The 19,209-nt window shown below is 40.2% G+C and overlaps 1 protein-coding gene across 1 annotated transcript; it reads left to right on the top strand.

Annotated features, from left to right (window-relative positions):
• Positions 1 to 329: 329 nt before the first annotated feature.
• Positions 330 to 9,638, top strand: LOC140577468 (L-rhamnose-binding lectin CSL3-like). The gene is made up of 9 exons (XM_072697459.1): positions 330 to 363; positions 463 to 486; positions 574 to 651; positions 743 to 878; positions 1,890 to 1,999; positions 2,310 to 2,354; positions 2,550 to 2,670; positions 3,189 to 3,297; positions 9,396 to 9,638. Exons 1-9 carry the CDS (start codon positions 333 to 335, stop codon positions 9,636 to 9,638), a joined length of 897 nt encoding a protein of 298 aa, XP_072553560.1. The 5' UTR covers positions 330 to 332.
• The last annotated feature ends 9,571 nt before the right edge of the window (positions 9,639 to 19,209 follow it).

The raw sequence follows: 19,209 nt of genomic DNA, 5'->3' as shown, positions 1-19,209 counted from the left end.
CACACACACACACACACACATACACACACACACACACTCATTTACACACATGGGAGTCCTGCAACATAACAGTAAAACCAGTTTGTCTTCATGAAAGGCAGTGGTTTCACTAGAATTGTTTTCTTGCAGTGTTGCAACACAATTATAATTATAAGCTCCACACGTGAGCCCAAAGTGTATGATTTCTGTAATAGGTAATCAATTCACATGCACTGCAGGGTTAATTTTTAAGAGGCCTCAAGCTGTATTGGTCCTGAGATAAAAGCCAGTAACTTCCTATAAATTGTTATGAACAGCACTGACTTCCTCATCCATACACACATTCCTTCACCATGCAAGCACAAATTGTGAGCGGGATTACCTGTGAGTATCCAATTATGCATGCATTTATTTTTTATGTTTTTATATTGTATATGCATGCATGAAATAATTAATGCATAAACAATGTTGTTTGACTTGCAGGGATGCTATTGCAATTATTGTATGGTAAGAAGCAAATACATTTTTATGTGAATCGACTGTTCTTTCATGCAGAAACATCATGTTTAATGTTATCCAAAATTTGCATTCCAGGAGGTGCTCCGGCAGCTTCAGTTGTAGCAGCGAAAAGATATCTGACATGCGAGGGACACTCTGCTCATCTCTCCTGCGGTAACATTTTACCCCATCCCCCACCTTCTACCAATGACAAAGATATCATTAAAAAATTATGAAGACAAATCAAGCTGTTCTTCTCCAACAGATTATGGCTACATAAAAGTTTACACCGCTAATTATGGACGAACGGACAAAACGACCTGTTCTGACAGGAGACCACATCATCAGATTTCAAATGTTCATTGTTTCCAAGAAGGAACTCTCAAAGTCATGTCAGACAGGTGAGGTTAATCTCTGCACATGTATAATAAGTGGATAGTTTAATTTATCTTGTTAACTATTTCTGTGTTGATATTTTCAACTTTCTCTTTGTTGTGATGCTGGATCTTAATGTAATTAATGTAAAATGACTAATACTTATACTGTACTGTATTTTTGTATATACTGGTATATAGCAAGGTCGTACATTAACCTGCTATTATGTGTCATCCTCTTTTATTTTAATATTAGGCCTGTATATACACACACAAACACACACACACAGTGTATCATACCACTGTTTCAGTATGATGAAAGTCATCGAGACTATTAAAAAATTTGGAATCACTTTTTATACTAATGATTGCTGTTATCTTATTTAATATAAACTTTCTATGAATTTTGTTCATGAGTAATATAAATATATAGACGATGCATTATATTTCAAGGTAGATGGACACAAGGTTCAATGATGAATATGTATGTATATGTATGTATATATGTAATAGTAGTAAAAGTATAATACGTAATGTTGTGTTGTATAATGTTGATAATAATTGTACATACACATAGTAACATAGTATTGTACTGTATTGTGTACTACCTTCTTGTCAACTAAGACATTATGAGATGGGAATTATGGGCTGATGCAGACAATTCTGTGAAAATATCTACCTAGATAATGCAAATGTAATTTATTTCTTTCAGCTCAGGCTGTATTATTATTATTACTAAACTTTATTTTGTGTTGTTCATCTACAGCTGTATAACACACAGCAATCAACTTTCTGGACACATTAATCATTTATTTATTTATTTATTTTGCAAAATACTACTAGAAACCTATGCTTCATGCATATGTTAGGCAGTACTACTATCATATTATTATCAACTTTAAACATGTTAAGCTAAAGATTTTAAAAAGAAAGATTTTTCAGAAAACAGCAATTCCTTTATTTGGAAAAGTACTGTATATTACATTGTCATCATCTGTACTCCTGTTTCAAGTTATTTTGTGTGTGTTTATGTATTAGATGTAATGGACGGCGGAGCTGTTCTGTTCCTGTGGTAAATCAAATCTTTCATGATCCCTGTATTGGAACTTATAAATACCTGGACTTCGCTTACCACTGCCTTCCATACAGTGAGTCAACCCTGAAGCACAAAATTCCTTATCTGTAGAAATGCAGCCAGAACATTCTAATTTGAGGTCAATTTAGATGTCTCTCTTTTCTAAATGGTTCTTGACTTAAATGTAGTTATATGAAGAACATATTATTAATTTCAATTATGTGGAACTTCTTCACATCTGCATGTGTCATTAACTAACATTCTTCTTTCTATAGAACCATCATTTGAAAAGGAAATGGTTTTGCTGATATTTTTTAAGAGTATATGATAAATACTGTAAAATCACAGCAGGAATGTTATTTTCCCCCTCCATATGAATCCAGAAAGGAGCGTGATCTGTGAATATCAGGAGGGTGAAATAAGCTGCAGTACGTATGAGTCATTTCAGATTTTCTTTCTTTTTTCACCTTGACCAGTAAAGCAGAGAATAATAATATGCAGTGCTGTGAATCAAAGAGACACGTCTTGGCCGAACATGGGCTAAAGCCATCCGAACATACCTATCATGTCAGGAGAACCGTATTACACTTCTAGGTTTGTTCATCCTGTCTTTGCACAAAAAGGTTTTGGAGAGCTATTCATCCATCATGCCAACTACGGGAGGAGGGATCGCACTACCTGCCCCCATAAACTAGCAACCACATCCGACTGTTACTTCCCTCAGACCTCCAGCTTACGTTCAAGGTGGGCAAACTGTCCCTGGAGCAGTCCACTGATCAATTGGAACATTAGGAATGCCTTTACCAATCATAGTTCCAGATCAATGAGTGGGGGGTAGATAAATTCAGGAAATCCAACCAAAGTAAATATGTTTGCTCAAAATTATGCTAGCTAATCTTTATCCATGTCACATTATTAACAATGATGTAATGATTCAAGTTCAGAATATATTTGGAAGTAATATAGAAGAGCTTAAACTGAAAACAAAAATAAGGAAAGACTGAAAACATGGCCTTCCATTCTCAATTTATTAGAGAATTCAACATTATAAATGCACAATACATGTACTTCATAGTGTTTCAGTCTAGTGCCCTAGCAACAAGACAACATGTTAGTCCTGAACTAGCACACTAGCCACAAGCTAACATGCAAACCATTTGAAACATGATACATCATACTAAACATAATTAATTAATGAAGCATATTACATTTTGTTGATGCAGCCCATCTTTCAAGCCTTTTCGTTGTTGTGCTGAATGCAGGTGCAATGGCAAGAAGTCTTGCAAGCTGAGGGCCTCCAATGATGTATTCTCTGATCCATGCCATGGTGTCCATAAATATTTGGAAGTGACTTATAGCTGTACCTCATTTGTAAGTATCCATTTGTTCATTTGTGAGTATTCACACACAAAACTGGATGATTCAGTAGTTATTAACCATAGCTGCTTGCTAATATATATATATATATATATATATATATATATATATATATATATATATATATATATATATATATATATATATATATAGTGTGTGTGTGTGTGTGTGTGTGTGTGTGTTTCAGTAGCCTTAGTTTGTATTGTATTGTGAGACAGTTTCATATATGTATATGCATAACAAACAGCATGTGTGCTGGGCTGATAACTTTCATAAAACAAACACACTACCATGGAAATGATGGGCCTTTTTGTGATTCACAGGAATAAATGAAACCATCTATTTGGAACCTCTGTCTTTGCAACCATGGAGGATGAGGATATGACAGTATTAATGTACATGTCTGATAATGAACAAACATAGCTTGTAAGATCACAGTTGATAAAGGTGTAGTACATAATGCAACTGTAAAACCTGTATAATAGAAGCCTGTAATTGTTATTCTTAAGCTGGATTTATGTTCATTTTATGTATTTTGTTCTGCATTTGTTTTGAATTTGGTTATGTAAATTCTATGACAACCATTTGTTATGCTTGATCTTTCTAAGCCCTGTAATTGTAAATGGTGGGCTGTTTTGGGCAGGTCTCCCCTGAAAGAGATTTTAGATCAGAGAGAGACCTCCTGGTTAGATAAAGGTAAAAAAAATAAAAATAAAATAAAATGGTTACTTATTATAAATATTATAGCTTTTCGTATCAAATGTTTTCCCCTTAACCTTTACAAAGGATTATCACTTACTGCCACACAATCCCAGCTTCCTTTACAGTAGGAGATTTCAGCAGAGAGGATTTGTGTACGTCTCCTTCCAGCGCCGATTTCTGTCCTTCATTGTAACCGATTTCAAATGGTGCTAGAAACCCCAAAAGACTCTGAACACCAAAAGAAATCGGTCAGCCTTGTTGACAGGACACCATCTTGTAGCTCAACAGGCTTAACAGACAAAAATCATTTTTGGACTACTCAAATATGAAAGCAGGCAGAGGTGAAGTAGCGTGGTTCCACACGAGTGAACGACATTTCTCCCGCCCCTAGAACACTGATTTCAAATGGTGCTAGATTCTTTCCAGAAACACTCTAAGCCACCATCTGAAACCAGCTTCCAAGAGGAGTCACTATCATCTCGTCTTTCAGCTTCTGCATCCACTCAGCAGTTTGCTGAAACATAATAACACAAAGATTAAGGTACAACAGGAAAAGAACAACATAACACATACGTATTTCATGTTCATAACCACAGACTCCCATAGCTACTTGTTTCTAAAGTCAGCTAAAACCTTCTGTCAAAGATGTTCAGGTGCAAGTGGTAAAGAAAACAAGTTTGCAATTCTTAGCAATAAAAAGGCTTCAATGCATTATACCATGTTCTGCGAAATACTTCAAGTTTTGAGTTATTGATTAAAAAAATATATATGCTGTCTTTCCATATATAGTGTCATGAGTAAAACTTACTAACTTTCCCATCCTACTGATTAGCTCTCCCTCCAATCTGAACATTCTGCAACAGATATCATTTCTCCATGCCATGTAGGGCTGTTTGAGCATGTTCTGTTTAGAATAGCTAGTAGTTTTTCTGTAATCTCTGGCAGTATCCCTTTTAAAACACTCTTATCTGTGCCTTAATCCAACTATACCTCTCCACCATGTCATTTGTGTAGGAGGCAGAAGAGGGACATCAGTCATGTTTTTTTTAATGCAGTTCACATTTTAGGTGTCAACAGTTTATCCATGAAAGTTAAACAGAAAAAGGTTTTGGCGGCAATCATAAAATATCACAGACAACTTCCGTTTACATACTTTTCTGATGTAAAATGTATTTTGGATGGAAACATAACCAATGAGTTTAAGAAGACCAACAAAACTCTGCTCTTATACTGGCAAGCAAGGCAATTCAAATTTCCTATATGACTGTCAAGAGTCAAAAGTGGTGGTCCACCGTTCACCTGTGCAGCATTGCCAGCAAGCCTACAATAATATATTATGCTAGTACACATAGCATCCTTGTTACAAAACTAAAGTATGCCACATCAAATCCAGAAAAGTCAGATGAATTTTGTAAACAAGTACTATGTGATTAAGTGAAAATGGAACTATTTGGCTCATTATCAACAATGGTACGGTCGGAAAAAAACTGCATTTCATGAAAAGAACGCTTTAGGGCTGCTTTGCTGCCAGTGGTATTGGCAATATTGCATATTGTATGTTTTGTAAACATACCTTAAACAAAAGACAACCCAATCTGCAAAGAAGAGTAAAACAAACCAAACAAAAAAACCCAGACTCGCTAATGTGTCCAAACTTTTGCACAAAAACTTGTGTTTCTCATTAAGTAACTCTGCTCTGCTTCTCCTGCTAACTCGGCTCAGGCAAGTTAATTATATTTTCAAGTCAAGTCAAGTCAAGTGGGTTTTATTGTCATTTCAACTACATACAGAGTACACAGTGAAACTAGCATTTCCTTTAATGTTAACTTTTTTGGTGGTAAAAAAAAGTCCAAAAAAGCCAAACTTCACACACACACACACACACACACACACACACACACACACACACACACACACACACACACACAGCATAGTCTAACTGGGACAGACCTATTGCTTATGTATAAGAGTGTTTTTATGCCTATCCTGATTTCACCTGCTTCTTAGCAATCAGCATCTATCCCACTTTGTGTATTGTTCTGTGCTTTCTGTTTTAGTCTGTTTTAGACTTTAGTCTGATTGAGTGGACTACACAACACACAAAAACACACAGGACCCATTTAACACTGAAACTCAGCACCATCAACTCTGAGGACTATCAGGATTATCAGTCAAACAACTGAAGAGAAGCTACAATAGACACTCAGCAAGAGCAGACGGGGCACTTTAATCTTGCTTATCTCTCCTCCCTCACACTTTGATAATGGTCTCCCACAAGAGCTGAGAGGCACACTTTAAATGTTAATTGGATAAAAGGAAATGCTTTAATGTAACTTTGAAGAATGCTTAATATCGAGGATGTGAGACACTGTATGGGGTTTCACCAAGCCAATACTTCACTTCAATACTAAAATTCCTGTGGATAAGTTTAAACCGGTATTAACCAGTGTAAAATGATGGAAAAGTCTGAGAATCAGAGACATAAAGAAAAGAATGTTAGGCATTGATTGGTAAAAAAAAAAACCAGCAAATAAAGATAAAGAAAAAAAGAAGAATAAAGAAAAAGAAAGAAAAACAATGTAGTGTCAAATATAACAATAACTTATATTCAACAATAAGCTTCATCGCTTCTTGTTCCACAACTGGGTTAGAACATTAATATTTTGTGTACTAACCTGCTATTAAGATTAGTATATATTATTTATTTTGACTGGCAGTTAAGATAACTGAAAAAGCATTTATTGAAATTTAGAAGAAATGATGCTAGACTGCTGCACTAAAATCTCAAACCAGCTTCAACTGCTTTGTGGCATGGGTTCCATAAAATACTAAAAACTCCTTGAGATTCCGGTCCATGTTGACATGACTGCGTCACAAACTACGTCAGCATTTACAATGTCTAGTTCTACAACACCCCACCGGTGACTTGGAATACCCCTGAACCTCTTTACATGTTTGTGAAACCACTTGGAGATGACATTCGCTTTGTAGTGCATAATTCTGCTGGAAGCAGCATAAAAACCAGCATAATTTGTCCATGAAGGGATGTGCACGATCAGCAACAAAACTAAAATAGGCTGCGGTATTCAAGCAATGACTGATTGATATTAATGGGCCCAAAGTGTGCCAAAAAACATCTGTGTGCATTAGCTAAAAAAGAGACAGTCATCAGGCCAGGCCACATTTTTTTTTTTGTTTTCAACTCTCCAGTTTTGTTGAGCCTGTGGCCACTGCAGCCTCAGCTTTCTGTTCTTGGCTGAAACGTGGTATTTTGCTGTAGCAGCCCATCTGCCTTAAGGTTCAAAGAGATGCGTATTCTACTCACCAAAATTGTACAGTGGTTATCTCTAGCATTAGCCTAGCATTTCAGCTCCAAACAGTCTAGACATACATGTGGGTATAGCATTAACGAAAATGGGGTCTAAATGCTGTTTGTTTTGTTTTTTTTTAAAAAGCTTGATCTATAAAGTGTCACAATGCATTGCACAATGCCACCTGATTTCCCTAATGAGCTTGTCCTACAATTATTATGGAAACCTAATTAGCGAAATCAGGTGTTGTTGTGAGCGGCTGGAACAAATACCAGTACACGCTGCAGTCTTTGGTCCTCAAAGGTCCTCAAGGAAAAGAGATTCCCAGAGGCATCACTCCTGACTGTAACAAGAAAGACGTATATGATGCGTCTTGAAAACATTGAATAAATCAAAGCCAGCTCTTGCTGTTCAGCATTCTATCTTGAAACAACTAAACCTTACTTTAAGCCATCAACTTCTTAGTAAAAATGAACTTAATCAGCGATTTCAGTTACTTCCCCAGAAATCATGCACATATCAGCATCAAATACGAAATCACTTGGATGACTATGGCAGGAGAGTGAGGAACCCTTGTGCTGTGGTCAGAAAAGCTGAACTCAAGAAGCACCTTTTGGTCTTTGGCGATAGCGAAGCGTGACAGCTAGAGTGAGCGGGTCTCAGCATGCAATGTGTGAAGAATTATGCATTCAGTTTAACACACAGGCACACACACACACACACACACCTCACATTAACCTTATATGTACTGTAATAAAAAGAGACAAAGGGAGAAAGCTGAGCTAAAGCTAAAGAAAAGCTGAAGAAAAGCTCAACAGTTCGGACCAGGTAAAACAATCTCACTCCAAAACACTAAAAAAAAAAAAAAAAAAAGTTCAGCTCACCTGCATGGCTTCATTCTGACACACTTGTTTCAAAGCTGCTGCCTCATCCACTACATTGCTACATTTGCAAAATGGAGTAAACTAGCAAAGTGGAGAATTTCAGGAGAGAAGACTCCAGCAACGCTGTAAAGGGTGTGGTGACAGGTACTGCCCAGTACACTGACACACGGCCAAAAATATTTAGCTGAATGTTTCTAAGTGCCAAATGGCATGATTATGAGCGTCTGTGCCCATGAAGCCAAGCCCTCTGGCAGGTAAACAGACCCCTTACTTTACCACACCCTAGGATTTAACCTGTTTTGATTTCCTCCTTACACTTTCCGTCCTTATTTTTTTTTATAAAGTATTGCCCACTCTGAAACACTCACTCTGCTCTGACTGATTAAAAGAGATTGAAGGAAGTGGCGGAGTTGCCAAAAATATATCCCTCCCTTTCCCAGATTCATCCAAAGAGTACACTGCATGTTTGCTTTGAGCGCTACAATAGGTGGAAGAACAGCCACGAGGAGAGTGTAACGCTTATCTGCCTGATGGGACAATGTCCATGGGAGTTTCCCCTCTCTTCGGAGCAGGAGAGGAGCTTGGTGACAGTTGCTGTTTGGAGGTATCTGGTTGCTTGTGAAGGCTCGGCCCCCTCTCCCTTTCTCGCTGCCAGGTTGTTTGTTGCATCCTGGCCTTCTGCGCATTGTGTAATGTTTATAGAAGATTTTTTTTGTTTGTTTTTTAAAGAAAAACAACAAGACCTGGGATGCTGAAAACAGCTTATTAAGAAAAAACTATGAATCAAAGCCGACAGGAACTTAAATATACTGTGGTTATAAGACAACATCTATTAGCCCAAATTACTGTAAACTGATAGTTCTCACCAGGCAAATCTTAGTATCGAGAAACGGGACCTTGTGGAACCTAAAAACCCATTTGTCAAATTGTTAATAAAGTCCTAAATCTTGTTCCTGTGTTGCCTTCCTATGTGATCTCAAAAAAATTTATAAAAGGTAAACGCAAACTCTCAAATCTTAGCACACACACACACACACACACACACACACACACGTCACAGGATGAGTGGCACTAGAAGAGCAAATGCCAGGAAAATACCAAACAAACTGCAATTCTTATGTGCGTCAGAGACCAAAAGCCCTGGGCCAGCCGCCCACAGGTTAACTCTCTCCTGTGGCTAGCCTCATCCATAAAGAATGACCCCCTGTCAGGAGAGGCCAGGGCGACTGAGCCGCAGCTCCCCTTCTGGTGCCACAGTGCCACCACATTACCACGCTGTTTGCCAGCATTCCGGGCTGTGGCGTCTACTGCAGCAGCAACAGCTGCACTGCAGGACCCTAGCATCCACGCAAGCTCCTGGCCACACACTCACAGACAGACAGGGGCTGGGCTGCGTGTGACGGCACAGGCTCCCAATGGAAAAACTCCAGAGAGCTAAATCGACTCTAAAAGCGCTCAGCTGCAATTAGGTTTGTTGTGTTTTTCATTTTGAAACTTAAGTTTGTGGCTAAGAAGGATAAACTTGCCTAATGACTGCGCCAGAAGGGAAGCTTCGAGAAACTCTATAGAAGACCTGTGGTAGAGGGAGGAGGGAGATAGGTTGTCGTTCGCTTTCCTCCAAAACCACCCAAATGAAGGACTTGGTGTCGAGGAAGTCATGGAGCTGAAAGACAGAATGATCATAAAAACACCCAATCCTAAGAATTAAGAAGCAGCGTAAAGGTGCGAGCACTGGTTCTACCACAGTTGATCTAAACAGGAAACGCGGTGGTCAGCCAGCAGAGGAAGAGGGGAGCTGATAAACACCAGAGCAACAGGCACAGATCAACTGCGTCACAGTTCTTTCTCTCAGATACACGCAACCGGTTGACTGGCATAAAATACAAACACCACCGCATTAACCTAAGCATTACCCTGAGCTTTAACCTGAGAACTAACCTGAGAACTAACGTATAAAAAAATATAATACTGACACAACAAACACCATTCATACAAGACTTTATATTTTACCTTATATTACCTTCTTTCTTCTGCCCGTCCATTTTTCATGAAAACTCCCTGTTTGACTGTTAATTCTATTAATAATGAATATTAAAAAACTCCAGTGTGAATGTCAGCTAATCCAAATATGATCCCATAACCTAAAGCAGAAAACCATGCCTCTGAATTACTACGCCTGGACATACACGCTTGTATTAAAATGACTAATTCAGCGCCGTTTTTGCTTGTACACGCCATCTAAAAATCTAGAAAGGGCCCACAAACGATAACATTACCTTCGGTCCAATCAGAGTAATCCCTCCACCTGTTTGTTCGAGCATATCCAATGGCATTCCAGCTGCGAAAGCAGTCGGAGGGCTTGCTGCGAGCTCATTGGAAGAGAGCTCTGCCCCTCAGTTGCCTGATGCGGCTGCTTTAGGAAGTCTAGCGCATGTGAACTGGACGCTCGCCAGTGCACAGTCACCAAGAGAGCAAGGTAAACAGTTTCTCTCTCTCTCTCCCTCCTTCTTCCTGATCCCCTGCCATGACATTTAGACCTTTTTCAACACGGCTCCCCCTTCTCAAGGAAGTCCTGTGTTTCAGGATAGAAAGAGAAAGAGAGAGAGAGAGGGACAGAGAGAGAGAGAATAACAGAGAGAGAAAGAAAGAGAATGACACAGTGAAAAAACAGACAAGCACTTGAAAGTGAGTGCAGCAGATATGACTGCGTCACAGCCCTCTGCTTCCAGTAACTATGCAGGAACAGAGCACCATGCCGTTGAGGGAAGTGCTGGGTCTGAGGGACACGCTAACACAACAAGCCCTCGAAGCCACCTCTGACGAAACCGCCCCAATTACCAGCTAGTTCTGCTCTCCTCCCTGCCAAGAGATCACAAATTTAGCCCTCACGCGCTTAGCCCTTTGCCTCGCGCCCCTTTGTAAACAAGCGAGCTGGAGGCACTCCTCCTCTACCTGCTGCTCACACACTCCTCAGCCCATCACAACACGAGGGGACGGAACAGCACACTAATAAACCAATGCCCAGCGTGAAGGACTGTAGTACCAGTACCTCCCTGAATTTGTGTGTTTTGGGCAAAGGCCGAACGCAGAGAGGCCAGCTCAAGAGAAATCTTGGGATGCACACGATCAGACTGTGACAGGGTTGTAAATGTGAAGTAGCCAGTAGTTTACCTGTTACTACGGAACCCATGTTTCTAGCCTACGCAGCTACAATAGACTTACAGAGTGATTAAGGTGCACTTCTGCTTCTCCTGTGGTTTGAATACTGGTGACAGATGGGGTGATACGACACTGTGGCGTATACTGTTATCTCTCTCCCTCCCTCACTGAAGTGAATGGTGAACATCACCTCTGTCCTCGGCTTCAGGAACCTTCCAGAAGAAGAGGCTTTAACCCTTTGCTTGACACTCGCCCGCCTTCTCGTCGCCCGCACACCCACCCGACTGCTTCGAAACACACCTTGTGGTGCCATGGCACACACCCAGGCTTGGACTTTCTCTCTCTGTCTCTCTCACACAAACACACACACCCTCACAAACACTTAAGTCCATCTTCGAACTACGAGAAAGTATGTCACATCCTCAGCATCCATGTTGGAACTCGGAGCTGCGCTTTCCGAAATACGAGAGACATCGAGACAGAGTGGGAGAGAGAATGAGGATGGAGAGGCAGAAAAGAGGAAGATGAGAGGCGAACGAGTCGACGGAGGGGCTGAGGTTCACTCACGGCCGCTCACATTCGGGGAGGAAAAAAAAAAAACGCACAGACTCCTGTCTTCCTAGCTGCTGTTTTCCTCTCGACGTGAAAAAGTGACGTAGCAACTAATCCAAAATCTCTCCCTCCCTGTCTCTCTCTCTCTCTCTCTCTCCCCCTCTCTCCCTCTATCTATCCCTCCCTCCCTCTCTCCTGCCACCATCACTCCTCCCTCTCCGGATCACTATTTTCATCTGGTTGCAACAGCAGATTCGCTTCTTCAGCCTCGGACGCTTTTTTACTGACACACATCCATGCAAACAGACCTCAAATGGGCTCATACAGTTGTAAGCAAACAATCAGATATCTGCCGCACACACTCGTTCCCACAATCCCTCTCTCTCGCTCTTGTTTCTTTCTCTCTAGCGCACAGTGTGACGCAGCACTTAATTCTCTGGGCTTTTTTCCCTTCTCTCTCTCTCTCTCTCTCTCTCTCTGTTAAGGCTACACACAAGCCATGCTTCTTGGAAAATCTCAACCCAGCAGCACACTGGCTGCCACTGAGTGAGAGAAACACGAGAGAACACAAGAAAGAGAGAGAGAGATACACACAGACAGTGAGAGCAAGTGCTTGGCTACAATTAAAGGGACACTGCGATCTCCTCGTTCCCTTCCACTCCCTTCATGTCATCCACTTCTCTCTGTCCTCCTTTAATTGGGTGGTTGCCCAACTATCCCTCTACCTCTCCCATTCCCACACTGGTGTCTTGTCTTGTTTCTACCGCGAGACACACTCACTCATGTCTCTGTGAACTGAGATGACTGTGCCACCCCCATCACCTGACAACCCACAGCTTTTAAAGGCACATAGCTGAGCCGTGCGACCGTTATGTAACAGCCAGGCAGCTCCGTTTTTGTTTTTCTACTCCCTACACCGTCTCGTGTCAGGGAGCTGGGTCACATCGCTGGGGCAAGGATGATGGGGCACTCTCTGTAAACACTGCATGTGTCAGTTTGACATATAAGGGAGCACTCAAATTGGGCAGGTTTGTTTCGACCGAACCACACCCTATTAGTTTTTAGTACGATCCATTAGAACATGTCAGAACGCAAACACACAAACAAATAGTTTTGCAATTAGTACTGCCGTAGAAGAAATACTTACATCTCCATAAATAACCATGGGTCATATTCACCAACCTTTCTTTTTTAATATAATATATATATACTGTCCTTCACTTGTTACCTGTATTAATGGCACCTGTTTGACATTGTTATCTGTATAAAAGACACCTGTCCACAGCCTCAAACAGTCAGACTCCAAACTTAACCATGGCCAAGACCAAAGAGCTGTCAAAGGACACCAGTAAGAAAATTGTAGACCTGCACCAGGCTGGGAAGAGTGAATCTACAATAGGCAAGCAGGTTGGTGTGAATAAATCAACTGTGGGAGCAATTGTAAGTAAATGGAAGACATACAAGACCATTGATAATCTCCCTCAACCTGGGGCCCCACGTAAGATCTCATCCCGTGGGATCAAAATGATCATGAGAACGGTGAACATAAATCCCAGAACTACACGGAGGGACCTGATGAATGACCTGCAGAGAGCTGGGACCAAAGTTACAAAGGCTACCATCAGTAACCCAGTACGCCGAGAGGGACTCAAATCCTGCAGTGACAGGCGTGTCCCCCTGCTTAAGACACTACATGTTCAGGCTCGTCTGAAGTTTGCCAGAGAGCATATGGATGATCCAGAAGAGGATTGGGAAAATATCATGTGGTCAGATGAAACCAAAATAAAACTTTTTGGTAAAAACTCAACTCAACGTATTTGGAGGAACAAGGATGCTGAGTTGCATCCCAAGTACACCATACCTACTGTGAAGCATGGGGGTGGAAACATCATGCTTTGGTGCTGTTTTGTCTTTTCATCTCAAGAGAAAAGACCACCAGAGTGAGTGAAGTAGCTCATTTTCAACTGGCAGGTAAATACATAATTAAAACTAATATCAATAATGTCACTGTGAATTGTAAGCAAACTAGAAGTAAACGCATCACCACTTCCTGCCACTGAGCCAGGGGAATCAAATATAACCGCACCCTTAGACTTGAACAACATGGGCATGTACTCGTTTTCAGCATGATAGATGAGCATCAAGCACAAATTTGTGACCACGTTGTGTCAAATGGATACTATACATCATATTAATCACCTTTTCATGTTTGTAACCATGGTAACATTAAGCAGATATTAAGATATCTACAAGGTAACTGCGCTTTAATACATAGATGCAGATTAGTTCTGTTGCATATTATTGTCTTCCCTTCCTACGTTAGTAACTGAATTCAAGTCATGATACACAGATGGTGCTATTAGTTGAGTGAATTACACACTACTTTTTAGTTATTTCACAGTTGTTTGAGAATAAGTACATAAATGAGTGCTAACAGGCTAGCAACAAAAGAAGCTGCTAACAAACAAGCCAAATGATGCAATATGGAAGAAATCATATTGGGGTGAATGAAACCTTAACATAACCATTTATACTTAAACCCAGCAGGACTAATCTGCAAGTTTTAAGGGAAACAATTGCTCACTGAATTACCCACCTAGGGATTAAATTCAAAGAAATAAAAATAAAAAAGTCCAGGTTCAAATATAACTTGACTGGACGAAGGAGCGAGAATTTGTGCTTCTCGCTGACTGATGCAAGACACCTCGTGAAAGGTATGAAGCATGAGCCTGAGGAAAACAAACCCCTCCCTACCGTGGTGCTGACACACTTTTAACAAGACTACATTTCCCAGCATGCGGTCTTCCTTCATGTCTTCATTTGCGCACACAAGTGGGCGGGGCTAGTTGGAGCAGGTCAGTTGGCAGCGAGCATGGCAGCCAGCAGGCAGATGACACACCAGCAGAGGAGGATAAGCCTCTTAGTGCTCCAATTTAACTACAGGGCCACAAGCAGCACACCAAGGACTCATTAGCACAATGTATGAGTGAGAAATAGCTTCCAGTAATGTGGCAAAGTTGCAGAAACAGTCACATTTCATCTGCTGACTGTTCAAACAGCTACTCTGGACGTCTGTACAATACAATACCGAAAGAATTCTGCCTCGGCCACAATATAAACATTTCTGATGATGTATGTAAAAGTAATGGGACAGAAAAGCCACTATTTAAATAATACCTAGTACATATTTCTCTAAAACTGCAGAAAATTGCCCACTATTTAAAGTATGTCCACTTGCTGGTGGGTGTGGAAAAGCTTTTCTAAACTGGGACGTTGCACGCTTAGTAATAAAGCATGAACTTTTGTTTAACAAATTAGGTAAAACTTCTACATATTAGAGATTTTCTAAAAAGCTTTTTTCTAGAACCCTATGTCTAAGCCATGAGCTTCCTAAAAGCCTTTAAGAATGTAAAACCACTAGTAACTTACCAATTAGATCCTCCTTGCACAAAAGCATAGCTGATTGCATGAGCTCAAATCTCTATTTATAACACTCACCCTTAATTTAATCTCTCTGCTACAACACTTTTGGGAGGCTGGACTCTGATGGTGCGTGACGAAAGCAGAAATACTTTGCAACATTTTGCATAGGCCTGCTGCATCTTTGCCTAGTGCTGAGTATTAAAAGAAATTCTGTGACCTGCTCAAGGGCTCTAAACCCTTTTTGTGGTACAATAATTTTAGCATGTGTGTTACAGGGACATCTGTTGGACTAGAACACCATTCCCTATGTCGCTGGAAATAGCTTTACATCCCACGTATGTACACAAAAACATAATATGCTTAAAATCTGCTAAAGCATGGGGTGCTGGGTGACTGAATCAACTGATGGTGTAGCTCCAATTTATATATAACTCCAATGTACTGATAACCCTAGACGCTGGATTCACAAAAGTGTCTTAAGAAAAAAAAACTTCTTAAATGTTTTTTTTTTGTTTACTTCATACATAAGAAAAAAGTTAAAGATAAAATAAGATAAAATTATTTTTCAAAAATTTCACTTATTTGTCTTTTCTATTGGTTTTCTAAAAAAAAAAAAAAACACACACACACAACCAAAACATTTTTATAGCAGCCTTGCAGACTGAAAGAGATACATACAAAAGGTTCAGTTTTAACAGCTGAATTACTTTAATTAATGTCTGACTGAACAAGATTAAAAGTGGAGACTGTTCTTAACGTACTGTTAGTGTCTACGTAAAGCTAAATCATGGCTTTCTAATTCCATGCCACAGTTCTCATATTTTCCAGAGAGGATTTTTTTCATGTTGGCTATTTGCTTCATTGTCATTTCTAATTCTACTTTGCTGAAAAATTTTAAATGCTTTGTTTGATTCAGTTTGTCCTTGTCTGATTTTGAGGGCAATAAAATCTATCGAAATTTACAGAAAACACTGTAGCTCACTTCATCAGCTGAAGCAACTAAGCAACAGACAGTCGCACAAAATGGAGCTCATGACATCTGCCCATTTAAGCAAGTGAGAGTGATAGCCATGAATGTTTATGTCAGAAATATTTCTCCATGTAATGTTAATGGGTTTATGTTGCAATATAACAGTCAAATATTATTCCATTAACAGCACAATGCTTTTACTCACTGTAGTTCAATATAAGTGTGTGGACAAAGCTTTAAACGTGACTCAGCCACTCACGTTTGTTTATGCAACCAGTGCTACACACTGGTTGATGATGAATAAGTGTCCGAGTTCACTTGTGTTTCTATGACTATTTAGTAAACTAAATGAAGGAGTACTAATGAAGGAGTAGGGAACCATGGAATCACTTGAAGGAGCATTTATGTGTATTCTCTGACTCAAATCAAGCTGATTGGCCTTTGTCAAATTGCCTATTGACAATTGGATTCACTTTAGACTGCCAGGTAGGTGGTTAGGGTAAAATAAATTACGATTAAGTTAGATATTAGGACATGCTTTCTATTGTTAGCAGCAAATAGAGCTTCTTAAGTGGAGTAGCAAGTCCCATCTCTGTACTTTATACCAATATTTTGTTATCCTATGAAAATTTGCCATAGACATACAGGTGATCACCATGTGTTAAAATTACATCACCCCATCTTCCCATGTAAAACTAACCCCATCTAAGTAGTAGTTTATTTTAACATTCTTGATGCATGCAAGAGTGAAGAAGCAGTATACTCGGCTATTAACATTTACCACTACAGAATCAAAAAGACTAGATGTTTCCTGCAGGTAGGAAAATACAGCATCTGCATGCAGCACTTCCTTCTGTGGCATGGCTGAAATTCCAGCAGGATCCAAACGAGCACAAAAGAATCGTTTTGGTACAAACTGCATGCCATGGTGCAAGCTTGAACAAGCATAACACAGTGGTAGGCTATGGGATTAATTTCCAAAGTGAGTCCAAGCGGCATTCTGTTAATGCAGAGAACGGATGCGGAGGTGTACTCTGAGACATTCCAGATATTGCATTATGTTACTGAGAAGTCTTGCGCTGGATGAAAGTTGAAATGTAATTAACTGTTAAAATACTTTATAACTAGCAGATGAGGTCATTTGTGTGCCTAATTCCAGAAGAAGCTAGAGAAAGCTAATCGATATGCCTCCAAGTAGTATTCAACCCCCTGCAGATTTTGCAGGTTTAAACATTTGGATTTAACTTGGCATAGTGACATTTGGACTGTAGATCAGCCTGGACGTGTGAAATGCAAAAAATAATGTTATTTCTTTGTTTATTGTTTTTTAAAATTGTGAAAAGTTTATTCAGAGGGTCAATTATTATTCAACCCCTCAAACCACCAGAATTCTGTTTGTTTCCCTCAAGTATTAAGAAGTAGTTGAGGCATAAAGAACAATGAGCTTCACATGTTTGGATTAACTATCTGTTTTTTCCCGCCTTTTCTGACTATTTAAGCCCCTCCCCAAACTTGTGAACAGCACTCATACATGGTCAACATGGGAAAGACTAAGGAGCATTCCAAGGCCATCAGAGACAAAATCGTGGAGGGTCACAAGGCTGGCAAGGGGTACAAAACCCTTTCCAAGGAGTGGGGCCTACCTGTCTCCACCGTTGGGAGCACCGTTGGAAGTGGAAGACTTATGGAATTACTATTAACCTTCCACGGCCTGGACAGCCTTTCAAAGTTTCCTCCCATGCCAAGGCCAGGCTTGTCCGAACAGTCAGCTGACCCAAGGACAACAAGAAGGGAGCTCCGAGAAGGTCTCATGGCGGTGGGGACATTGGTTTTAGTCAATACCATAAGTAACATACTCCAACGCAATGGTCTCCATTCCAGGCGAGCCTGTAAGGTACCTTTACTTTCAAAGCGCCATGTCAAGGCTCGTCTACAGTTTGATCATGATCACTTGGAGGACTCTGAGGCAGACTGGTTCAAGGTTCTCTGGTCTGATGAGACCAAGATCGAGGTCTTTGGTGCCAACCACACCCGTGACGTTTGGCGACAGGATGGCACTGCATACGACCCCAAGAATACCATCCCTACAGTCAAGCATGGTGGTGGCAGCATCATGCTGTGGGGCTGCTTCTCAGAAAAGGGGCCTGGCCATCTGGTCCGCATCCACGGGAAGATGAATAGCACAGCCTACCTGGAGATTTTGGCCAAGAACCTCCGCCCCTCCATCAAGGATCTTAAGATGGGTCGTCATTTCATCTTCGAATAAGACAACGACCCCAAGCACACAGCCAAGAAAACCAAGGCCTGGTTCAAGAGGGAAAACATCAAGGTGTTGCAGTGGCCTAGTCAGTCTCCTGACCTTAACCCAATTGAAAACTTGTGGAAGGAGCTCAAGATTAAAGTCCACATGAGACACCCAAAGAACCTAGATAACTTGGATAAGATCTGCATGGAGGAGTGGGCCAAGATTACTCCAGAGACCTGTGCCGGCCTGATCAGGTCTTATAAAAAACAATTAATAGCTGTAATTGCAAACAAGGGTTTTCCCACAAAATATTAAACTTAGGGGTTGAATAATAATTGACCCACATTTTTATGTTTAAAATGTATTATAATTTAAGCAACTTATATTTTTTGTTTGTAATATTTATACATCTGTTAATAAAGGCTGCTCTTGTTCAAAGTTTGAAGGCTCTAACTTATTTGCAACTTGTTATATTTGCAAAATCTGCAGGGGGTTGAATACTACTTGAAAGCACTGTATTTTTCAATTTTCAAAATGCCCAGCAGAGACCACACAAAACTCAAAAGGCAGGATCCATATATGGAGTATTGACCGTGCTGCATGGTTGGTCTGAAATGACCATCTGGTGAAGTCTGAAGAAACACACTAAATGTACTCTAA

This window comes from Salminus brasiliensis, chromosome 14 (assembly GCF_030463535.1).
Source record: "Salminus brasiliensis chromosome 14, fSalBra1.hap2, whole genome shotgun sequence".
Lineage (NCBI taxonomy): Eukaryota > Metazoa > Chordata > Actinopteri > Characiformes > Bryconidae > Salminus > Salminus brasiliensis.
This window is presented reverse-complemented; position numbering and strand designations above follow the sequence as displayed.